The sequence below is a fragment of the Chlorocebus sabaeus genome, chromosome X (genome assembly GCF_047675955.1).
Source record: "Chlorocebus sabaeus isolate Y175 chromosome X, mChlSab1.0.hap1, whole genome shotgun sequence".
Taxonomy (NCBI): Eukaryota; Metazoa; Chordata; class Mammalia; order Primates; family Cercopithecidae; genus Chlorocebus; species Chlorocebus sabaeus.
The window spans coordinates 141,738,752-141,763,620 of NC_132933.1; the positions used below are offsets into that span (position 1 = coordinate 141,738,752).

The following is a 24,869-nucleotide window of genomic DNA, read 5'->3' on the forward strand; positions in this document are numbered from 1 at the left end:
GCTTTTTCTTTCAAAAGAACAACCAACCTTAGAATTATTTTCCCTTGATCATTTAGTTTCATTCATAGGGCTTCTAAAAACAATGGAGAGGTTAGATTCCAACTTACTGCTGCTAGGAGACCTAATTTGTAGTCTAAAAAGAATAATACATCTGATTACATTATTAGTGCCTTTCAGCATGAATCTAAAATATTGCCAATAAAACTCCTGGCCCTAAGGATCCAAGGTATGTGTATACAAACAGATTTATGACAGAAATTCAGAAAGGAAATCTATGTATGTCTCCAAATAAAGCCATCGATTTCTGCACTATGCCCCTTTCCCCAAATTCTCCTTACTAAAGGATTTAACAAATTGTTTCCTGGGCCTCCCACGAGATATTTAGTGGCTGAGTCCACTCTGCATGTGGCCAGTAGAATGGCTTGAGTGTAGGTCACGAGAGTGACAGCCCCAACCTAGCTGGCTGGAAATAGAATGTGGGGATAAGGAACACAACGAAAACAGAGCAGACTCCTTCCCAAGCAGTTCCCAAGCTGCTCCTCTGCCTGTCAGGTTATTCTTGCTGGGAACCTCAAAGTGTATTCAGTTGACTAAATTTCAGCCTTAGCTTCATGCATCTCTCTATTATAACACCTAATAGTCAGTCTGTTACCATGATTTGCATTTCTGATTATTCACTTCTTCACCGCAACCCATACTCTGAACACCTCAGGAGAAAGGATTGTATCTTTTATAAGCTTTGCGCTTCCCATTGCCTAGCTTGTTGTGGCACGTAGTGCGCAATCAATAAATGCCTGTTGAATGAATGTATAGACTTGAGACATGGAGAAAAACTAGAGACCTAGATGTCTAAGACGTGTGTTTATAAATACTAGTTTTCTTTATTGAAATGGAAACTTGGGCCATTCTGATTAACACAAATGTCACCTTTTTATTTTGATCGATGAGTCAATTCTTCAGAAAACATTCCTTTGAACATGTCTGTCCTTACTTAGGTCTGAAACATAAATGAGAGTGTTCACTGGTCCAGTCAGTCTCTGAAAGTGAATGTCTGTTTTTTTATTCCAGAATTCATCCCGCAGGCATTTGGAATGCCCTTATCCCAAGTCATTGCGAATGACAGGGCCTATAAACTCAAGCAGGACTTGCAGAGGGATGAGCAGAAAGATGCATCTGACTTTGTGGCTTCCCTCCTCCCATTTGGAAATAAAAGACAAAACAAAGAACTCTCAAGCAGTAACTCATCTCTCAGCTCAACCTCAGAAACACCAAATGAGTCAACGTCCCCAAACACCCCGGAACCGGCTCCTCGGGCTAGGAGGAGGGTAAGGTGGCCAGTATTTGCTCTGACACCAGTGCTAGGAAAACTGAAGATGTACAGTTATTCTTTGACTTTTTGTTCATGTGAAAACTGGATATGTAGTTGGTGTTCAGGTGTCTGTCAACAAACTCCATTAATGAAGAATGTGCACTGGGCATGTGGCACCTTGCATAGCCTCAGACATTGTCCTGACTCCTCTTGAAGCTGTTGGTGTCCCTCCTTTGTCACATCTGTGCTGCACGCTCTCCTAAACATTCGACAATATCACCATTGATTCTGGTCTCTTGTAATCTGTCAGTCTTGCCATACTTGCCCACTAGACTGTGAGGCTTGAGGGCAAGGCCCGGTGTTTTAGCTATTAATACTTTCTTCATCACCAGTCTGAAAACATGTCTGGCCAAATTAATTGGTGGTGGGTCTTCCTAAACAATGAGCTTTTTCCTTATCAATGGAGTATTTCTTTTTCTCAAACAGAACCATAGAATCCTCTATATATCCTCTTTCAAATACTCTAACAATATGGTACCAATTGTTAAGTACTATGTTCTAGGTACTGTGCTATTATTTGAATTGTTCAGGCAAACTGGTTGGTGATTGGCTGAGTCGGTTCATAAGCATCTCTAAAGCTTCCAGGTCACTGGAAGATCTTCTCTCCCTTTTTAAAAACAAATCTGCGTTTTATTTTTATCTTTTATTTTTTGTCAGGGTCTTGCTCTGTTGCCCAGACTGGAGTGCAGTGGCATGATCACTGCTCACTGCAGCTTCAATCTCCTGGGCTCAAGCGATCCTTCTGCCTCAACCTCCCCAGTAGCTGGGACTACAGATGCACACCACCACGCCTAGCTATTATTATTATTTAGTAGAGATGTGGTCTCACTGTGTTGCCCAGACTGGTCTTGAACTTTCGAACTCAAGTGATCCAAAGTGCTGGGTTTACAGGCATGAGCCACCACACCTGACCTTCTCTCCCTTTTTTCACTGTCACGTGGAGACCCAAAATTTTTGCCACCTCCAGCTGTTGAAGACTGCCCTAGTTAAAACTCCAGACACTTCCCACTTAAAACCCACATTTTTCAATCAGCCCCTAACATTCAGGGCTTGTCCAAGGTAGAGAGAGACCTGATCCATTGCTGTTTTTGCAGTATTGACTATGTTTAAAAATGAAGAAATTACAAAATTATGGAATGCCTGAATTTGCATGATGGAATTATTCTTCTAATTCTGTCATTGTGTCTCAGACTGTGTATTGTCATACAACAATAACACTAAAACTCTAAATTTTAGCTTTCTGGGAATGTAGGGCTCAGGCAATTGTTCTCCCAAATGCCCTCTCCTCTGTCCAGGCCTGGCTAGCCAACTGCTTTCTCAGTGCTTCATCAAGTATGGGTGTGGCAAATGCGATTGGTTCCCTGCTCCCTTTCCCTGACCCTTTACCATTCCTAGCATGCCAGCTCACCTTCCATCTGCCAACACCTTATTTCTTTGCTGAGGGCTTTCTCTGATGCCAGAGGCACCCAGCGCATCCAAATGGCAGGCTGTAAGTACTTAGGAGATAATATTATCTCTCTGCCCCCACCAGAGGCTGCCCTTAAGAAGTGATTCCTGAGGCTTGGTGTATAAATACCCCAGCTCTCTCACTTGATAGGGATAGCTCTAAGGTGCATGATCTACAGCTGTCTCCTAGAGCTCCCCAGAAAGATTGAACTCCAGTTGCCCACAATGATAATAGACTTGATAATGCTCCCTTCGTCAGCTGCCTTTCCTTCCTTGTCTCATTTCCCCCCTCCCCTATAGGTGTTTCCCAGGACCACCTCTCTAATAAAGCACTTTGTGCTGTTTCTCAGGAAAACTAAGCTCAGGCTGTTTTATGGAATCATTATATTTTAAAAATCTACTTCCTAGAACCATAGTTGAGTTTTTTATTTATAAAACTTCTCTGACTACCTCATTCATTGAGTATGTAATTTTTTTCTTGTTTCAAGAAATGAAGTGGTTGGGCCAAAATACTTTAATTATATGTTTCCCATCGCTTGTTCTTCCATTTGGAAAATTTTGTCTATTGTTGAAATTGTAACTGCCATTATTAGCTTGAGGAAACCTTGTAGAGGTTTTCTAACTTTTTCAAAAGGCATATTTTTTCTTTCAATATACAAACAGAACAATTAAAGAAATCAAGCAATATTATTTCAAGTGTGATAAAGAGTCATGAGCAAAAGTATGTATTGGTTAGCATCTGGGGGCAGCTGGTTTTTTTGGCTATCTGTACTTTATGTTCACAGCTCTGTGTCACTTGCAGGGTGCCATGTCAGTGGATTCTATCACGGATCTTGATGACAATCAGTCTCGACTACTAGAAGCTTTACAACTTTCCTTGCCTGCTGAGGCTCAAAGTAAAAAAGAAAAAGCCAGAGATAAGAAACTCAGTCTGAATCCTATTTACAGACAGGTCCCTAGGCTGGTGGACAGCTGCTGTCAGCATCTAGAAAAACATGGTAAGTAGACTTGTCTGTCTAAAGTACTAAGGACTTTCATTTATTCAAGCATCATTCATTGAAGTACCCAATGTCAATTCTGTGTTCATCTGATCAAGCTCTGAACTGAAATTTCCTGTGTGAAAGTATACAGATGTGAGTGTTTGCTTAAGAGATTGTGGGGCTAAACAAGATTGGAGGAGAGGGTGAATCAACTTGATGATATTCAGACTGCTTCGCTCCCAGTAGTCCTCAAAAGTGACTTTGGAGGCCAAGCAATTTAGTGAAGGATCAGGTCTGTTGGGCTGGGTTTGTCACTAGAACCTCTTTCAAACAGACCAGAGCCACTTTTATTGTTTATACATAAAAGTAGCCTGGGAGGTTACTCACAAGGGTTCCTTTAGAAAGTAAGAGTTCAACTTAAGTGATGATTCCCCAGTTTTTTTTTAATAGAAAATACATCATTTTTGACAACAGGTTTATATATTGCCATTTGCATTTTTGTGGAAGCTGTCCACTTAAAATTTCTCCAAGTCACCCTTTGCAACTCAATTCTAGTTACTAAGTTGACTTAAGAATGATATACAGTTCTTTAAAAATTTTTCTGAAATTTAGACTTCTGGCTTACTAAACTGCCATTTTCATAAACTAAATTTGTTTGCTGTAGTGTTAGCATACGTGTTATGTACATGGGAAAAGTTTAGTTACTTTTTTACTATAAAAATAATATGCTCATTGTAATAAAGTAAATGTGAAAGCAAAGAAAATTCTGAGGCTACCATATAGACATAACTACTATTAACATTCTCATCTGTTTCCTTCTAATAAAAATGGAACTTTATTTAAAATTTGTTAAGGATATATCTCAATTTCTTAATTCATTATAAAGGAAATCACAGGATAACATATGGATGACCTAATAAATTTGTTTATACCAAATTTTAAGTGTAGGTTCTTTTATGTTTTTTTACCTTATCTTTCACATGCCTGTGTATTACCTATGTATCTTGAATGTACGTTTCTTTCTCTACACACAAACACATACACACAGTCATGCACCACATAATGACATTTCCCTCAATGATGGACTGCATAGGCAATGGGGATTGCATAAGGTTATAATACTGTATTTTTACTGTACCTTTTCTATATTTAGATACACAAATACCTAAGATTTTGTTACAGTTGCCTATAGTATTCAGCACGGTCACATGCTATACAGGTTAGTAGTGTAGGAGCACTAGGCTCTACCATATAGCCTAGGTGTATAGTAGGCTATACCATCTAGGATTGTGTATGTACACTCTATGATGTTTGCACAATAATGAAATTGCCTAATTTATTGCTTCTATCACTTTGGGAGGTTGAAAACAGGATAATCACACTATTTAAAATAAAATACAGAATTATATTTCTTCATCTGCAAAATGAACATAAGTACCCACCTCAAAAGTTGTGCAATTATTCAATTAATTAATGTGCATGCAGTACTTAGAATAGTGCCTGGCATATATTATTATATAGAGAGAAATAGACTCTGAATGAACCGAATGAATCTTCTATGTATGAAATAGAAAACTTTAATAGCAGGTCACAGTAATTTTAATTTTGGCTGCATGTATTTTTTTATTTTCACATGGTTTCTGAATAATTGAAATTTCTACAGCAGCATGATATCACATAAGGACATTTTCTACACAGGTGGGACTATTCTCTTTCTACCAAGAGATAGAAAACACAACTAAAAGAAATTGAGATGTTTACTTTGTTTCTGGATGTAAAGAAATAATGTTACAAAGATTTAAGGCTGGTCACTGTGGCTCAAGCCTGTAATCCCAACACTTTGGGAGGCCAAGGCAAGAAGATCACTTGAGCCTGGGAGTTTGAGACCAGCCAGGGTAATATAGCAAGACCCCAATTCTGTATCTAAAAAATACAATTCTTTCTGATTTAATTATATATTGTACTAGTCATAAATTTTTCGGTGGCAAGAAAAAGGAACCTAGATAAAACTAGATTAAGCAAAGTGACCTCCCCCAAATAACAACAACAATCTTTATATACTGGGAGACTGATCTAGATTTAGGCAAGCTGGATCCAGGATTCAAATGATGTCATGAGTGTCCTCTGCTGGCTTTACTCTCAGACCAGCTCTCTTCATGTGGCTTCAAATGGCTGTTAGCAGCTCCAATATCCCATCACTCTCATAATTGATTGTCCCAAATGAAGAGAAAATGAGCCACCAGTGAAAGAATATACACGATGCTCATCAATGGCAATAATTAATGACCGGCATAGAAAAAGGAGAACCATTCAGATATTTCATGCTCCCAAAGGAAGTACACAATACTTTTGGTGAAGTATTCTTGCCCTATAAAATCACACCGCAATCAGAGTAATCTCTGGCTCTAGCTATCTCTTTACAGAAAATAAAGGGGAGAGAAGAACATACAAATGACACCATGGAGTGTCCAAATCCAAACAATATGAAGATCTACAGTAGGAAATAGCTGAGATTTCTTCACCAAACCAATTATAAAGAAAAAGGAAACACAGGGAGGAAACACAGATTAAGAGACTAAAAGGCACATCAACTGTATCACAGTGTGTGACCCTTATGTGGATGTTGACTGGAAATTTAATGCATTAAGGAACTATTGTTGACATTTATAGTATATTATAGTGAAATTACTTGTGTTTTTAAGAGACCTAATTTTTTAGAACTGAGTTTCTCAACCTCAGCACTGACACTGTATTTTCACATCTAGGACATGATCCTAGTAAAAGCAATCAGAAATGTGAACAAAAACATGTGCACAGAATTGTTCACAATAGGGTCATTTATAATAGCAAAATAAGCATGTATATTTTGGGGACCTGTGCACCATTCAGAGGGGAATATGGAGTAAATTATGGCCCATTCATACAATAGAATATTTTGCATCTTTTTTATATTTCCATAGATTTTGGGGGAACAGGTGGTATTTGGTTACACGAGTAAGTTCTTTAGTGGTGGTTTGTGAGATTTTGGTGCACCCACCACCTGAGCAATATACACTATACCAAAGTGGTAGTCTTTTATCCCTTTTAAGTGACATCTCCAAGGAATTGTTACTAGCATGAGTGAAAATTCATGTGACATGATAGTGAGGGAAGGGAGTAACATTCTCTCTGTCAATAGATATTTTATATATATATATATATATATATATATATATATATATATATATATGCAGCATGATCTCAACTATGTAAAAATACCTACATTCATGTAGAAAAGGCTGGATTTTAAAAAATGAAAGATTAGCTAGGCACGGTGACTCACACCTGTAATCTCAGCAATTTGGGATGTCGAGGCAGGTGGATCACTTCAGCCCAGGAGTTGAGCTTGAGCCTGGGCAACATGGCAAAACCCTGTCTCTCCAAAAAATACAAAAATTAGTCAGGCATGGAGGCATGGAGGCATGTGCTGGTAGTACCAGCTACTCTGGACACCAAGGTAGGAGAATCACTGGAGCCCAGGAGGTCAAGGCTGCAGTGAGCCATAATCACACCACTGTATTCCAGCCTGGACAACAAAGTGAGACCCTCTCTCAAAAATAAAAAGAAGGAAGGAAGGAAGGAAGGAAGGAAGGAAGGAAGGAAGGAAGGAAGGAAGGAAGGAAGGAAGGAAGGAAGGAAGGAAGGAAGGGAGGGAGGGAGGGAGGGAGGGAGGGAGGGAGGGAGGGAGGAAGGGAGGAGAAAAAGAAAAGTAAGAGTGATTATTTCTGCATCAGGTATTTCTAAAAGTATATTATTTTTACATTTTTCTGCATTTTCCAGATTTTCTTTAAGAAGCACACTTTAATTATTATCAGACAAACGAGAAATATCTTTTAGAAATTGGTAAAGAGCTAGAATCCCTATAAAATGTGTGTTTAGGTAATAATTCTGAATAATGAAAAAAAGCTCATTTTCTCTGATAAGGAGAAGATTAGAAATATAAAATATCACATGAAAAATATTTGATCAGAAACATTTAACGTAAAATTCTGGTGCGTAAAGGGCTGACCTTTAAGTATCTGGAAAATAGAAATAGTGTGAGATGAAAGAAGTGTTACTGTATGCTGTCAAGTTACTATTGCTCTGCATGTTATGTGCTGGCATTCTGCTCTCTATTTTGATTTCCTCCAGAGTCTCAAGTCATAAAACAAGACTGTTGACTTTGTTTGCTTATTTGCAGGCCTCCAGACTGTGGGGATATTCCGAGTTGGAAGCTCAAAAAAGAGAGTGAGACAAGTAAGTGAAAAGTAAAGATTATATTTTGTTTCACATGACTTTCAGTTGAATTACCTTTTGCAAAGTTCAAGTTTATACAAATTCCATTTGATCATCTTTTTTTTTTTTACCCTCCAAGTTATTATAATATAATTGAATTCCAGGAGGTAAAAGGCAACAACTCAGAAATGTTGTTACAGTTAGGATCAAACACTTGAAAGCAAAACGTCTGGATGTATCTGTGCCATGTGCAGCCAAACAAAACTAATTTATAAACATCTTACTGAAAATTGCAAAAGCAGGAAATTCAGAGTGACCAATCAATAAATGATAACAAATTGCATGTAGCACCCATTTTTACTAAAATGTGATATGAAAAATGCCATTAACATTCCCTTCACATAAGATGCTATGTTTATAGCTTTACTTTATCAAAAATAAATAATTCTTATGAAGTTTCCATAGAACCATTGACCCCCAGTTTGCTTTTCACATAGGGACTGTGCTCCTTTGTTTCCTTCAGCCCTGTGCAACATTCCTGCAACTGAAGTTTGATATTAGACCTTCAACAATAGGTTCCTGTGATGAGGCAGGTATTTGTGTTCATGATGGCTTCACAAAAGGCAAACCATCCTTTGAGAAAAGAGTTCATTTGTTGGTGAAGGAAAATTAAAGCATTATTTTCTTCCTGTTGTTTTCAATGGAAGGAAATAAGGAACTCAGCAACTCAAAAATGAATTCAAATGAAAACAAATTTTAGTTGGGAAGAAGCTGAAGAAATGATATTTGTTCATATTATTAAAAGTAATTGAAATAAATACTTCATCTATCTTTTTTTGTCAAGACAAAAAAGGCTTTCAATGGAAATATGTTTTCTGATTGGTTGGTTGGTTTTTATTCTTAATAGTCACACAAGAAACAACATTAAATGGATCAACATTTAATGTTTCATAACAGAACTTGCAGGAAGATAGTATGGTAATATTTCATAGGCCTCTCACCTGTGCAGGATTGCAGAATATTTTTACAAATATTATCTCATTGAATCTGCCAACCAGCTGTGACAGTAGCCTCTTTGACCCACTTCTGTCAAGGCTTAGAGAGATTAAGAAACATAATTCAAGATTACACAATTTAGCCAGTCACCATTAACTTCATAGGCCAAGCTCTTTGCATGTTCCATTCTTTCTGCCTGCATGTATGGTCGGAAAAGAAACATGGTGTGTTTGAATGATCACAAGTTGGAGGAGTGCCAGTGGAAGCCTTCTTTGTTTTGGCTGCCTGACACATGCTGATGGCGTGTTGTCTGGAATCAATGAGTAGTTCAGGACAGTGATGGGTATTCATTCTCATCAGGTGGACAGGTAGTGAGTGCCAGAAATTACTCATCAGTTATATCTGCATCCATTAAAGGGGAAACCTTTGCATGGAGTTGTATTTAAGGATTACCCAATAAAAATATAATCAGTGTTTACTTAGAAGTAGATTTCAAGTATGAAATATGCCCTAACTCACTCATCATTTTACTTTATTATATAACCCCTTAGCACCCTGCACTTTTTCCTTAGATCACTAACCACAATGTTAAGAGTGAATTATTTGTGGGATTACCTGCTTATCACCTTGTTTCTCTAGAGGGAATTTGCCTCTTTATTCACTAGTGTATTTTGTGGGCTTATAACAGGGTCTGACACAGGAAATGTGTAGTAATCTTTGTTGAATTAATGGATGGATGAAAGATTGAAAACAAATGAACTCTTAGAGAAGTTTGTTGCATAGTGTAGCTTTATGAACTTACATAATTATTTCTACAGCAGAGAACAATGCATAAGAAAAGTTGAGATGCTACAGATAAAAGTAGGGTGTGGAGTTATTACTCTCTTGCTACTGTGTTTTCTTGCTGCTGTAAGTGATAATAGACCTAATATAATGATTAAGGCAGGAAATCCTTCTGGTAATTGTTAATAAGACTACTTTGACAAATCTAAGACAGCTTTTATTTAGTTATTGTCATCTTTTAAGTCTTAGTCATAAATCTCTTATCAGGGCTCTTAATTTCATTTGTGCAGGAAAAAAAAATCTCTGCTTTCTTGTTGAGTGATTCAGTAAAATATCAACATTCAAACATGGCAGAATTGGTGACACACAGAAACGCTGTGTAATAGATTAATTCCTCCCTCCCACATTTATAGTTGACCTAAATTGTCTTCCACCTCTTAGGTGTTCCTCCTAACCTGGTTGTCATTACTAAGCCATTCTACATACATCATTAACAATAAATCCACAGATAGTTTTATTTAGTGCATATATATATATACACATATATACACATATACACATATATACATATATACATATATATACACATATATATATATTCGTAACTGGACTGTGTAAACTCAGCAGATCAAGGTGAGGATGTTGTTTGCTTCTCCTTCTTGGGGTCTGTGCAGACTTAACTCCAGATACTACATGTCACAGCACTTCTTTTGCTGGGCACTGCACATTGAGGTATGGTGTTACGTGACTGCCACTCGAACCGTTGTTTTTCCAGTTACGTGAGGAATTTGACCGTGGGATTGATGTCTCTCTGGAGGAGGAGCACAGTGTTCATGATGTGGCAGCCTTGCTCAAAGAGTTCCTGAGGGACATGCCGGACCCCCTTCTCACCAGGGAGCTGTACACAGCTTTCATCAACACTCTCTGTGCGTAATACAGTCATATGTGGGAAAGTGGCCCTGGAATACTAAGATGTCCAACTCATTCATCATAACTTTATGCATATGTTTCCTGATAATTTTTTGTCCTTATTTATCAATCTCTAAAGAGTGAGCTATTTGGGGGAATTTCTCAGATTTACCCTGGGAATAATTAGCAAGAAGAAAGTTGCAATAAAACAAATGGAAATAACCAAGAAGAATTTGAGATACTTGCAAATGACCCAAGAAAAGTAGAAAGTGCTATGAGTTAGTGCTTAGAGTACCAACAAGAGTTCACATTGAGTCTGTGCCTAAAAATGAGTTTGTGTTTCTAGCGTGAAGAAGGAGGGAACTATGGGAACCCAGAGTGAGAAAGGAGGAAAGCAACATTCCAGGGGAAGCAAGATGTCATAGCCCAGTGCCAGGGTTTTCAACATAGCTGCTTCTGGGCTGTAGCTACAGATCCCATGAAGAAGAAAAAAAAGGAGGAGGTAGAGGAGAGATAGGCCAAACCTGGGTCAGCCTCCATACATTTCTTCCTCCAATGCTACAATTCCAATAGGATCACAACAGAGAGAGAATACATTGTCTTTGCTGTATCATGGTTATTGCCAACAAAATATCTGTCTCTTGTGAATTGCTCAACAGAAAAGAGCCTTAAATTCATTATAAACTCAAATTTCAGAATGTTCACCAATTTTCAGCCATTGTTAATAAATATTTACCAAAAATGGAAGACTGGAATCCTTAAACTAGGTGATGAGTAATGCCAGGGAAGAGGGGAGAAGAAAGTAAGGGAAATTGAGTTACCTTTTATTTTAACCTGGATTACAGTTATTTTTCTAGATATTACACTTCTCCAGGTCTAATTTGGCTTTATATATTTCATAGAATCTTGCTGGTAAATTGCTAAAGCAATGGGCAAATGAGTGAAAGCATGAAATGGGACTTGCCTTGATAATCCCTTTCTTAAGACAATTGAGAAGAGGCCTTTCCCCTGTGCCTGAATGGTATGGGCTCCCCTTTTATTTGAGTACCTCTTTTTGCCTTGCTTAGTATTGGAGCCAGAGGAACAGCTGGGCACCTTGCAGCTCCTCATATACCTCCTACCTCCCTGCAATTGTGACACCCTCCACCGCCTCCTACAGTTCCTCTCCATCGTTGCCAGGCATGCCGATGACAACATCAGCAAAGACGGGCAAGAGGTAAGACGCCTTTGCTGCCATAGACACTGTGACTCTTCCTCTCCCCTATTTTAAAAGGGCATACCACCAAAATGGCCAAACATTTTGCCTGGAGGTAATGACATCTCCCCTTCTCCAACCTAGCTGTCTCTGTAGGAAGAGACTAATGCAGGGCCTTCTCCGGAGGGACAGTTCCTAAGAGTGCATGGGCCATGAGTCTCCTTATAAATTTCGAGTATACTTCCAAATGAGGCTGTCATTTTCCATGATGAAGCTTTACTCAAGACTGGACTTCCGTTTGTAAAGAAGAAAAACAATGCACTACAGAAGTGCTTGCAACCATGTAAAAGTAGAATTATGGGGGTGGGAGGAGATTGTTATCCTTGTAATTGATTTACCTGCTGCTATAACTTGAAGCCCAAATATGATGTCACCTCTTTATTCTTCCACTTTGTCCCAGGAGCTCCCATCTGTACTAAGAGCAAGAAGTCGAGTATCTCCCTTTTGAGGGATCTTTTCCTTTCTTAAACCTTCCCCCAAAAACAGGGACTTGCTCAATGCAAGGGAGGGTCAGTCCTGCTTCCAAACCAGGTGTGGAGGAAACTAGGTATCATCTGCTGACCATTGCCATTGTGTCTTGATGTCACATGGTATCAACTGCTCAAAGCAGGTTGTACATAGTCCCACAGACTCTTTAGAAATGTTCTTGTTGGATCTGATCCCCAGTCAGGCCCCAGTGTGCCCCCCCCGCCCCCGCCCCACCAAATCTAAGGTCTTGGGTTCTGGTTCTCTTTGGTTACACTCATATATTTCAAGATTTTTTGTTTGTTTGTTTCACCCTTGGAGAAATGAGATGCTGGCTTCAATTTTAAGTTGCTTACTAATAGCCAACCTATTTAATCTTCACCTTAACAAGAGACACCCCCTTCCCTCTTTGATACCATGCAGTTATACCTCTCCCTGACCTCGGATGCCTCAGGAGATTTTAGACTCTTTAATAAGCTAACATGCACTGTAAATTAACAGGGGGCCAGAGGCATTCCAAACTTACTTAACCACAGGAACTTTTTTGTAAATCCTTGTTAAACAAAGCTCAGCTGCACTGTGGCTTCAGTTCTGTGTTTGTCAAATTTCTTTCCCAAAGAACGTGGTTATAACAAGAACACTTGGACACAGGAAGGGGAACATCACACACCGGGGCCTGTCGTGGGGTGGGGGGAGGGGGGAGGGATAACATTAGGAGATATACCTAATGTAAATGACGAGTTAATGGGTGCAGCACACCAACATGGCACATGTATACATATGTAACAAACCTGCACGTTGTGCACATGTACCCTAGAACTTAAAGTATAATAAAACATAACTAAATAAATAAATAATGTGGTTACATATAATTTTTTCACTCTAATCCAGACAGGCAATTCTGCATTTCTTCTTGTCCCCCTCCTTATGGGTGTGAGAATGGAACTCTCCTGACAGCCATTTATCTCTATAGCAGTTATAATTAGTGAAGCCCCAGATGGCTTCAGTTTTCATAATATGGCACTGACACCTTATTTCAGCATACACAGCTCTTTGATGGGCATACTATAATTCTCATAATTGTTAAGTAGTTTTATTACTCATTTGGATGCCAGCCTTTATCAACTACCGTTATAACAGAAGCTGTAAGCATTATCTGCCTAATTGCTTGGGGAAAGCAGAGCTCTGTGTTTAAAGGTACTTCAGTTACTTCTCTGACATTTCTTAAGTACTATGTGAGAAGGAGAAAATTGGGTCTCAGGTAATTAAGAAGGCATTGAAGAAAGCAAAATGTCCAATTGAACTCATTATTGCCCTTTTAGAATCATTTTCAGATATTCTTTCCATTCAAATGCTGAACAAATCTCCCTTGCCTATGCCAAAAAGAAGAAAATATTCTTGGATAGGTGTAAATGAAACAGTATGCTGGAATATTAGCTACAATTTATGTCTCTCCTTCCATGAGCTGGCTTTGTGCTAGGGGATACACACACACACATACACACACACATACATACAAATCCTCTTAACAGGCAAGAGAGAGATCACTGTCTCCATGTTACAGAAGTGAAAACTTAGGGCCAGGGGTCTAAGTAACTTACGTAGCAACCCACAGAGAGCTTCCACTTAAGGTTGTACAAGTGGCATATTAGTGCATTTCACAACTCTAGGGGAGGTGCCATGGACCCCATAGTCACTGTAGATTTGCATAGTTATTAGGACCGTATCCCAGTGGATGACAGAAAAAGATCTTGAAGAAGGGCAATGTCATTATACTGGTTAATGGGTCTGGTTGGTCCCCTTACTAGCAAAGTCCAAGCTGTGTATAGAACCTGAGACAATTAAGAGAAAAGAAAAAGTCTTACTAGCAAAGTCCAAGCTGTGTATAGAACCTAAGCCAGTCTAACAGAATAGGAATTATAAGAAAAAAAGAACTGTACTGGGGTCTAAGTCAGGGTTTCTTAGCCTCTGCACAATTGATATTTGGAGCTAGGAATTCTTTGTCATGGGGCTGTCCTGTGCATTGTAGGATGTTTAGCAGCATCCCTGGCCTCTACCCAGTAGATGCCAGTAGTAGTACATATCCTCTCCCACCAAGTTGTGACAACCAAAAATATCTCCAAACATTTCCAAGTCTTCCCTGAGGGGAAGGGTTCAAAATCACCCCTGGTTGAGAGTGCTTGATAGCTCTTTAATTCACTGACCATGTGTTGTCAGAAAAATCTATTAACTTTCCTATACCTGGGTCTCCTCATCTGAACTTGAGGAATGAAAATTCTTCAACCAGACTTGAAGAGTAGTTGAGAGACCTAGTTTACTGTAAGGAATATGAAATTATCCTGGTGACGGTGAACTTTTTTTTTTTTAATTTATTTATTATTATTATACTTTAAGTTGTAGGGTACATGTGCACAACGTGCAGGTTTGTTACATATGTATACTTGTGCCATGTTGGTGTGCTGCACCCATCAACTCGTCATTTACATCAGGTATAACTCCCAATGCAATCCCTCCCCCCTCCCCCCTCCCCATGATAGGCCCCGGTGTGTGATGTTCCCCTTCCCGAATCCAAGTGATCTCATTGTTCAGTTCCCACCTATGAGTGAGAACATGCGGTGTTTGGTTTTCTGTTCTTGTGATAGTTTGCTAAGAATGATGGTTTCCAGCTGCATCCATGTCCCTACAAAGGACACAAACTCATCCTTTTTTATGGCTGCATAGTATTCCATGGTGTATATGTGCCACATTTTCTTAATCCAATCTGTCACTGATGGACATTTGGGTTGATTCCAAGTCTTTGCTATTGTGAATAGTGCTGCAATAAACATACGTGTGCATGTGTCTTTATAGCAGCATAATTTATAATCCTTTGGGTATATACCCAGTAATGGGATGGCTGGGTCATATGGTACATCTAGTTCTAGATCCTTGAGGAATCGCCATACTGTTTTCCATAATGGTTGAACTAGTTTACAATCCCACCAACAGTGTAAAAGTGTTCCTATTTCTCCACATCCTCTCCAGCACCTGTTGTTTCCTGACTTTTGAATGATCGCCATTCTAACTGGTGTGAGATGGTATCTCATTGTGGTTTTGATTTGCATTTCTCTGATGGCCAGTGATGATGAGCATTTTTTCATGTGTCTGTTGGCTGTATGAATGTCTTCTTTTGAGAAATGTCTGTTCGTATCCTTTGCCCACTTTTTGATGGGGTTGTTTGTTTTTTTCTTGTAAATTTGTTTGAGTTCTTTGTAGGTTCTGGATATTAGCCCTTTGTCAGATGAGTAGATTGCAAAAATGTTCTCCCATTCTGTAGGTTGCCTGTTCACTCTGATGGTAGTTTCTTTTGCTGTGCAGAAGCTCTTTAGTTTAATGAGATCCCATTTGTCAATTTTGGCTTTTGCTGCCGTTGCTTTTGGTGTTTTAGACATGAAGTCTTTGCCCATGCCTATGTCCTGAATGGTACTACCTAGGTTTTCCTCTAGGATTTTTATGGTATTAGGTCTAACATTTAAGTCTCTAATCCATCTTGAATTAATTTTCATATAAGGAGTAAGGAAAGGATCCAGTTTCAGCTTTCTACTTATGGCTAGCCAATTTTCCCAGCACCATTTATTAAATAGGGAATCCTTTCCCCATTTCTTGTTTCTCTCAGATTTGTCAAAGATCAGATGGCTGTAGATGTGTGGTACTATTTCTGAGGACTCTGTTCTGTTCCATTGGTCTATATCTCTGTTTTGGTACCAGTACCATGCTGTTTTGGTTACTGTAGCCTTGTAGTACAGTTTGAAGTCAGGTAGCATGATGCCTCCAGCTTTGTTCTTTTGACTTAGGATTGTCTTGGAGATGCGGGCTCTTTTTTGGTTCCATATGAACTTTAAAGCAGTTTTTTCCAATTCTGTGAAGAAGCTCATTGGTAGCTTGATGGGGATGGCATTGAATCTATAAATTACCTTGGGCAGTATGGCCATTTTCACGATATTGATTCTTCCTATCCATGAGCATGGTATGTTCTTCCATTTGTTTGTGTCCTCTTTTATTTCACTGAGCAGTGGTTTGTAGTTCTCCTTGAAGAGGTCCTTTACATCCCTTGTAAGTTGGATTCCTAGGTATTTTATTCTCTTTGAAGCAATTGTGAATGGAAGTTCATTCCTGATTTGGCTCTCTGTTTGTCTGTTACTGGTGTATAAGAATGCTTGTGATTTTTGCACATTAATTTTGTATCCTGAGACTTTGCTGAAGTTGCTTATCAGCTTAAGGAGATTTTGGGCTGAGACAATGGGGTTTTCTAAATATACAATCATGTCATCTGCAAACAGGGACAATTTGACTTCTTCTTTTCCTAACTGAATACCCTTGATTTCTTTCTCTTGCCTGATTGCCCTAGCCAGAACTTCCAACACTATGTTGAATAGGAGTGGTGAGAGAGGGCATCCCTGTCTTGTGCCAGTTTTCAAAGGGAATTTTTCCAGTTTTTGCCCATTCAGTATGATATTGGCTGTGGGTTTGTCATGAATAGCTCTTATGATTTTGAGGTACGTTCCATCAATACCGAATTTATTGAGCGTTTTTAGCATGAAGGGCTGTTGAATTTTGTCAAAAGCCTTTTCTGCATCTATTGAGATAATGATGTGGTTCTTGTCTTTGGTTCTGTTTATATGCTGGATTATGTTTATTGATTTGCGAATGTTGAACCAGCCTTGCATCCCAGGGATGAAGCCCACTTGATCATGGTGGATAAGCTTTTTGATGTGTTGCTGAATCCGGTTTGCCAGTATTTTATTGAGGATTTTTCATCGATGTTCATCAGGGATATTGGTCTAAAATTCTCTTTTTTTGTTGTGTCTCTGCCAGGCTTTGGTATCAGGATGATGTTGGCCTCATAAAATGAGTTAGGGAGGATTCCCTCTTTTTCTATTGATTGGAATAGTTTCAGAAGGAATGGTACCAACTCCTCCTTGTACCTCTGGTAGAATTCAGCTGTGAATCCATCTGGTCCTGGACTTTTTTTGGTTGGTAGGCTATTAATTATTGCCAATTTCAGAGCCTGCTATTGGTCTATTCAGGGATTCAACTTCTTCCTGGTTTAGTCTTGGAAGAGTGTAAGTGTCCAGGAAATTATCCATTTCTTCTAGATTTTCCAGTTTATTTGCGTAGAGGTGTTTATAGTATTCTCTGATGGTAGTTTGTATTTCTGTGGGGTCGGTGGTGATATCCCCTTTATCATTTTTAATTGCGTCGATTTGATTCTTCTCTCTTTTCTTCTTTATTAGTCTTGCTAGTGGTCTGTCAATTTTGTTGATCTTTTCAAAAAACCAACTCCTGGATTCATTGATTTTTTGGAGGGTTTTTTGTGTCTCTATCTCCTTCAGTTCTGCTCTGATCTTAGTTATTTCTTGCCTTCTGCTAGCTTTTGAATGTGTTTGCTCTTGCTTCTCTAGTTCTTTTAATTGCGATGTTAGAGTGTCAATTTTAGATCTTTCCTGCTTTCTCTTGTGGGCATTTAGTGCTATAAATTTCCCTCTACACACTGCTTTAAATGTGTCCCAGAGATTCTGGTATGTTGTATCTTTGTTCTCATTGGTTTCAAAGAACATCTTTATTTCTGCCTTCATTTCGTTACGTACCCAGTAGTCATTCAGGAGCAGGTTGTTCAGTTTCCATGTAGTTGAGCGGTTTTGATTGAGTTTCTTAGTCCTGAGTTGTAGTTTGATTGTACTGTGGTCTGAGAGACAGTTTGTTATAATTTCTGTTCTTGTACATTTGCTGAGGAGTGCTTTACTTCCAATTACGTGGTCAATTTTGGAGTAAGTACGATGTGGTGCTGAGAAGAATGTATATTCTGTTGATTTGGGGTGGAGAGTTCTATAGATGTCTATTAGGTCTGCTTGCTGCAGAGATGAGTTCAATTCCTGGATATCCTTGTTAACTTTCTGTCTCGTTGATCTGTCTAATGTTGACAGTGGAGTGTTGAAGTCTCCCATTATTATTGTATGGGAGTCTAAGTCTCTTTGTAAGTCTCTAAGGACTTGCTTTATGAATCTGGGTGCTCCTGTATTGAGTGCATATATATTTAGGATAGTTAGCTCTTCCTGTTGAATTGATCCCTTTACCATTATGTAATGGCCTTCTTTGTCTCTTTTGATCTTTCATGGTTTAAAGTCTGTTTTATCAGAGACTAGTATTGCAACCCCCACTTTTTTTTGTTCTCCATTTGCTTGGTAAATCTTCCTCCATCCCTTTATTTTGAGCCTATGTATGTCTCTGCGTGTGAGATGGGTCTCCTGAATACAGCAGACTGATGGGTCTTGACTCTTTATCCAGTTTGCCAGTCTGTGTCTTTTAATTGGAGCATTTAGTCCATTTACATTTAAGGTTAAGATTGTTATGTGTGAACTTGATCCTGCCATTATGATATTAACTGGTTATTTTGCTCGTTAGTTGATGCAGTTTCTTCCTAGCCTTGATGGTCTTTACATTTTGGCATGTTTTTGCAATGGCTGGTACCGGTTGTTCCTTTCCATGTTTAGTGCTTCCTTCAGGGTCTCTTGTAAGGCAGGCCTAGTGGTGACAAAATCTCTAAGCATTTGCTTATCTGTAAAGGATTTTATTTCTCCTTCACTTATGAAACTTAGTTTGGCTGGATATAAAATTCTGGGTTTACAATTCTTTTCTTTAAGAATGTTGAATATTGGCCCCCACTCTCTTCTGGCTTGAAGAGTTTCTGCCGAGAGATCTGCTGTTAGTCTGATGGGCTTCCCTTTGTGGGTAACCCAACCTTTCTCTCTGGCTGCCCTTAAGATTTTTTCCTTCATTTCAACTTTGGTGAATCTGGCAATTATGTGTCTTGGAGTTGCTCTTCTCGAGGAGTATCTTTGTGGCGTTCTCTGTATTTCCTGGATTTGAATGTTGGCCTGCCCTACTAGGTTGGGGAAGTTCTCCTGGATGATATCCTGAAGAGTGTTTTCCAACTTGGTTCCATTTTCCCCCTCACTTTCAGGCACCCCAATCAGACGTAGATTTGGTCTTTTTACATAATCCCATACTTCTTGCAGGCTTTGTTCATTTCTTTTTCTTCTTTTTTCTTTTGGTTTCTCTTCTCGCTTCATTTCATTCATTTGATCCTCAATCGCTGACATTCTTTCTTCCAGTTGATTGAGTCGGTTACTGAAGCTTGTGCATTTGTCACGTATTTCTCGTGTCATGGTTTTCGTCTCTTTCATTTCGTTTATGAGCTTCTCTACATTAATTACTCTAGCCATCAATTCTTCCACTTTTTTTTCAAGATTTTTAGTTTCTTTGCGCTGGGTACGTAATTCCTCCTTTAGCTCTGAGAAATTTGATGGACTGAAGCCTTCTTCTCTCATCTCGTCGAAGTCATTCTCTGTCCAGCTTTGATCCGTTGCTGGCGATGAGCTGCGCTCCTTTGCCGGGGGAGATGCGCTCTTATTTTTTGAATTACCAGCTTTTCTGCCCTGCTTTTTCCCCATCTTTGTGGTTTTATCTGCCTCTGGTCTTTGATGATGGTGATGTACTGATGGGGTTTTGGTGTAGGTGTCCTTCCTGTTTGATAGTTTTCCTTCTAACAGTCAGGACCCTCAGCTGTAGGTCTGTTGGAGATTGCTTGAGGTCCACTCCAGACCCTGTTTGCCTGGGTATCAGCAGCAGAGGTTGCAGAAGATAGAATATTTCTGAACAGCGAGTGTACCTGTCTGATTCTTGCTTTGGAAGCTTCCTCTCAGGGGTGTACTCCACCCTGTGAGGTGTGGGGTGTCAGACTGCCCTTAGTGGGGGATGTCTCCCAGTTAGGCTACTCAGGGGTCAGGGACCCACTTGAGCAGGGAGTCTGTCCCTTCTCAGATCTCAACCTCCGTGTTGGGAGATCCACTGCTCTCTTCAAAGCTGTCAGACAGAGTCGTTTGCGTCTGCAGAGCTGCTGCGTTTGTTATTGTTTACTGTGCCCTGTCCCCAGAGGTGGAGTCTACAGAGACAGGCAGGTTTCCTTGAGCTGCTGTGAGCTCCACCCAGTTCGAGCTTCCCAGCAGCTTTGTTTACCTACTTAATCCTCAGCAATGGCGGGCGCCCCTCCCCCAGCCTCGCTGCTGCCTTGCCGGTAGATCACAGACTGCTGTGCTAGCAATGAGGGAGGCTCCGTGGGTGTGGGACCCTCCCGGCCAGGTGTGGGATATGATCTCCTGGTGTGCCTGTTTGCTTAAAGCGCAGTATTGGGGTGGGAGTTACCCGATTTTCCAGGTGTTATGTGTCTCAGTTCCCCTGGCTAGGAAAAGGGATTCCCTTCCCCCTTGCGCTTTCCAGGTGAGGCAATGCCTCGCCCTGCTTCAGCTCTCACTGGTCGGGCTGCAGCAGCTGACCAGCACCGATCGTCTGGCACTCCCCAGTGAGATGAACCCAGTACCTCAGTTGAAAATGCAGAAATCACCGGTCTTCTGTGTCGCTCGTGCTGGGAGTTGGAGACTGGAGCTGTTCCTATTCGGCCATCTTGCTCCGCCCCCCAGTGACGGTGAACTTGTAGAAGGAAGCCAGGGTTTACAAGGGTTTCTAGACACTCTTGACCTAAACATTGCATCAAAATGAAGGACTAATAGCCAAAGATTAAAGCAGCAGGAGAAATATAAGGAAAGCATTGCTTCCGTGAAATCGTTAGCAGTGACAGGAGAGCAGGCAGCTCTCACAGCCATTGTGAACTACAGTAAAGGCTACGGAGCAGTGAAGTACTGAGGGAGACAGTGGGAAATTGGGCCATGTTCATAAGTGCTGAATGCCTCTGTGCAGGGCAGGCGGTTGATTCTTTTAAGCTGTGAATCCTTGGAAGGATTCAACTAATGGGTGATATAATCCATGTTTTAGATTGGCTAGAGACAAGGGGAGAGTGAGTTAGGAGGCTTTTGTATCAATAGTAATATGGACAACAGTAATTCCTATTATAAACGTTTCCATGTAAGAACGGCCTTGATGGGGGGGCCAGGCGCGGTGGCTCACACCTGTAATCCCAGCACTCTGGGAGGCCGAGGTGGGCGGATCACGAGGTCAAGAGATCGAGACCATCCTGGCTAACACGGTGAAACCCCGTCTCTACTAAAAAAAATACTAAAAAAAAAAAAAATTAGCTGGGCGTGGTGGTGGGTGCCTCTAGTCCCAGCTACTCAGGAGGCTGAAGCAGGAGAATGGCGTGAACCTGGGAGGCGGAACTTGCAGTGAGCCAAGATCATGCCACTGCATTCCAGCCTGAGCAACAGAGCAAGACTCCATCTCAAAAATAAATAAATAAATATAAAAGAATGGCCTTGGGATTTGAACCATGCATGTCCTGAGCATCTACCCTAGGTTCCTTTAAACCAGTGACTATTGCTCAGAGATTTTCTAATGACTGGCCTCAGGATACAATGGCATCTAAGAGGTGGAGGAGGTGAGGACACAAGGTAAATATAGAATTAGGGAATGCACTGCAGAGTCATTGCAGACATTCAGAGAAGTGATGAGCATGGGCCAGAAAAGTTAGGAATGGCTTCAAGGAGGAGGTTGAATTTAAGATGCATATCAAAGGGTGCGTAGGGATTGAGTACATGGGCCACATAAGCACAGCATTGGGATGGGAGTTAGCCAAACCCCTTCTGTTAGAAGTCATGGGTAGAGGGAGAGGATCAAGAGAAGAATTATTATTTTTTAGTCGATTTGGCATGAGCAGGTAGAGAATATTGAATGGGCAGACTGGAGTAAAGCTAAATATCAAACTGTAAAATATGGTCAAAACCCAACATTTTTCAACTTCTTCTCTTACCTATTTTTTAGTGTGTATCATCTATTTGTTAGGGTGTTGTTTGGGGGGATTGCAACATAGATGAAACCTGAAGCAGATTGTCAAGAAGCTTGAAAGCTCACACAGGTTCTGCCAGAACCTTTCTGCATAACTTGTCTTTATGAAAGAGAGGAAGAGGAAGGAAAACAGAGTTGGGATGGGGGATGGTCTTAGCTTCCTCATCTACAAAATGAACATAATATTTCCTCTTTGATATGTGCTTAAAATTCAATGCATCATTCACTGATGAGGTCTTAAAGATGTCTAAAAGAAGGGCATGAGAAAAATTGTTGACCAGTCAATCAGTGCTTTTTTGGGAAAAAATAGCAGTATTTTATTGAATTGTGGTGTTTTGCTATCTTGTGTTTGTTTTGTTTTCTTCTATTTTGTTTAGTTTGCTATTTGCTTTGCTCCTTAGGGAAAAGAGAAATTCCCAAGTGTAAGAAACATTGCATTTCTTCAAGAAAGAATATAGCAGGAACAAAATTGAAACCTTCTGAGCAGTGGTTTTTCAGAGTTCAAGAACCCCCTGGCACTGCATGGAAAATGTGGTGTGAATATGCAGTTGTTTGGTGAGAGTCCATAGCTGGCATTGAGTTCTCAAAGGGTCTATGAGGCAAAAAAGAAGTTACAAATACCATTGTAGGGCCATGATTACTGATCTTTGAGGAGGTACATGCCTCTAGGAAATGGTAGGTTGGCTTTGAAACTTAGCAAGACCTGTGTCTCCCCTCACCCTCATCCAGCCCTGTTTTAAAGCTCGTTTTCCCATTTCACCATGCCATGGCTGGGTCTGTCAAGCAACAGGAAACGGGAAGAGATGTAGCAATGGGATGAAGAGGGCAGGGCTGCCTAGAGTGGGGCCACCAGCTTCGCTTCTTGCTATACCATCTCCTGGCTCTGAGCTTTGGGCATCACTTCCCTTGTCTATAAAATAGGGACAACAGCAGCAGCTGCTTCTTAAGCTTATAGTGAGAAAGAATTGCAATGGCCAGTGGAAAGCCCCTAGCCTGGTACCTGTACATACTAGACTTTTAACAGATATGAGCTATTCATATGAAGTTTAGAAATGACCTAGGATGTTCATTTAGTGAAGATAAAAGTTTTCTTGAATTGCTAGCTAATTAAAAAATGAAGTAATGGCCTGGCTCGAGGGTACATTGTATTACCTAGATACAACCATATAGTATATATAAAAATATATGCTGAAACACATGGAGAAAAGGTGGATGTTGCCTGGGAGCAAGTCTCCTTTCCATGTTACAAAACAATAAAACACAATAAACCCCAAAAGTGTTAACAAACCCCAAGCAGCTTGGTCTGCAGCTGGAATCTGTGTGCAGTTTTACAGATGGGTTGTATTCCATTCCCAGAATAGCAACAGGAGAAGGAAAGAGCGGAAACAGAGCTCTAGATTGTTCTTGTATGAAACATTCTTTTAAAAGAAAACAAAATCTTCCATTTGTTAATGTTTTTCAAAAAAATGAGAAAACCCTAATATGACTTTAAAGGGGTAAGGGGAAACACTCCAAATACTTCTGAGTTCTAAAGGGAGGAATCTGAAAATGACATGTGTTTGATTTTCACCTTAACCATGAATTTTCAGGAAAAGAAATGAAAAATAAAATGAAAACTTGTCAATGAAATACAAAACTTATCAATGAAATAAAACAAAGAAAAATGATTGAACGATCCTACATAAAGGGTACTTTCTTTCAAATTGTGTTTATCACATGAAATAATATGCCTTGGTGGCCAATCATTCACCTAAAAACAGCCTTGCCTTCTAAAAATAATACAACTCGTATACCATGCTGGGATTGTAGGGCAGGGCAGCCACCAACCCGTGACTCCACAGGATGAGAGTGGGGCTCAGAGGGCTTTGTTTCAGCTGTTCATCAGGACTCCTGAATTCTATGCTGGGCACCCCGGTGCTTCTCAAAGGCTGTGTAGATCTTCCCAGGCAAAAGATCCCCACCAAGCAGATACAGTTCCCATACTGATCCTGACACTCAATTGATATTGGCAAGATAAATAAAAATTCATGCAGACCAGTGGTTCTCAACCAGGAGCAATTTTACCCCACAAGGGACATGCGACCATGTCTAGAGATAATTCTGGTTGTCACAACTGTAGGTTGAGGGTAGGGGTGGCTCCTGGCATCTAGTGGGCTGAGGCCAGGGGTGCTGTTCCACATCCTGTGATGCACAGGACAGCCCCCACAGCAAAGAATGATCTGGCCTTACATGTCACTAGTGCCAACGTAGAGAAACCCTAGCCTAGAGAAACTTACTCAGACTCTCCCATTCACCTGAAAAAAGAGACAAGTAGAAAAAATTCCCAAACCTTTAAAAATGTTCATATTCCTTATTACAACAAGTCAACTTGTAGGAATTTACTCCTAAAAAGTGCTCACCCACGCTCACAAAATGTCTTTTCAAGGGTATTTTTTGTACCATTGCTTATAATAATAAAATTCAAGACGACATCAATGCCTATCAGTTGACTGTGGTTAAAACACATCATGGTTTATTCATGCAGTGGGATTCTAGGGGCCAATGAAGACTGAAGACAGGATATTTTTGTAGTGGAAAG

General features: G+C 40.0%; 1 protein-coding gene across 7 annotated transcripts in view; it reads left to right on the forward strand.

The window, feature by feature from the left end:
* ARHGAP6 (Rho GTPase activating protein 6) overlaps nt 1-24,869 on the forward strand; it is a 538,479-nt gene that overhangs the window by 478,714 nt on the left and 34,896 nt on the right. For all 7 annotated transcript variants that reach the window (XM_073013872.1, XM_073013876.1, XM_073013873.1 and 4 more), the window contains 5 exons: nt 1,069-1,325; nt 3,618-3,813; nt 8,015-8,070; nt 10,604-10,754; nt 11,805-11,953. In XM_073013872.1, coding sequence (XP_072869973.1) covers nt 1,069-1,325; nt 3,618-3,813; nt 8,015-8,070; nt 10,604-10,754; nt 11,805-11,953 — 809 coding nt within the window. The remainder of the gene's footprint in view (nt 1-1,068; nt 1,326-3,617; nt 3,814-8,014; nt 8,071-10,603; nt 10,755-11,804; nt 11,954-24,869) is intronic.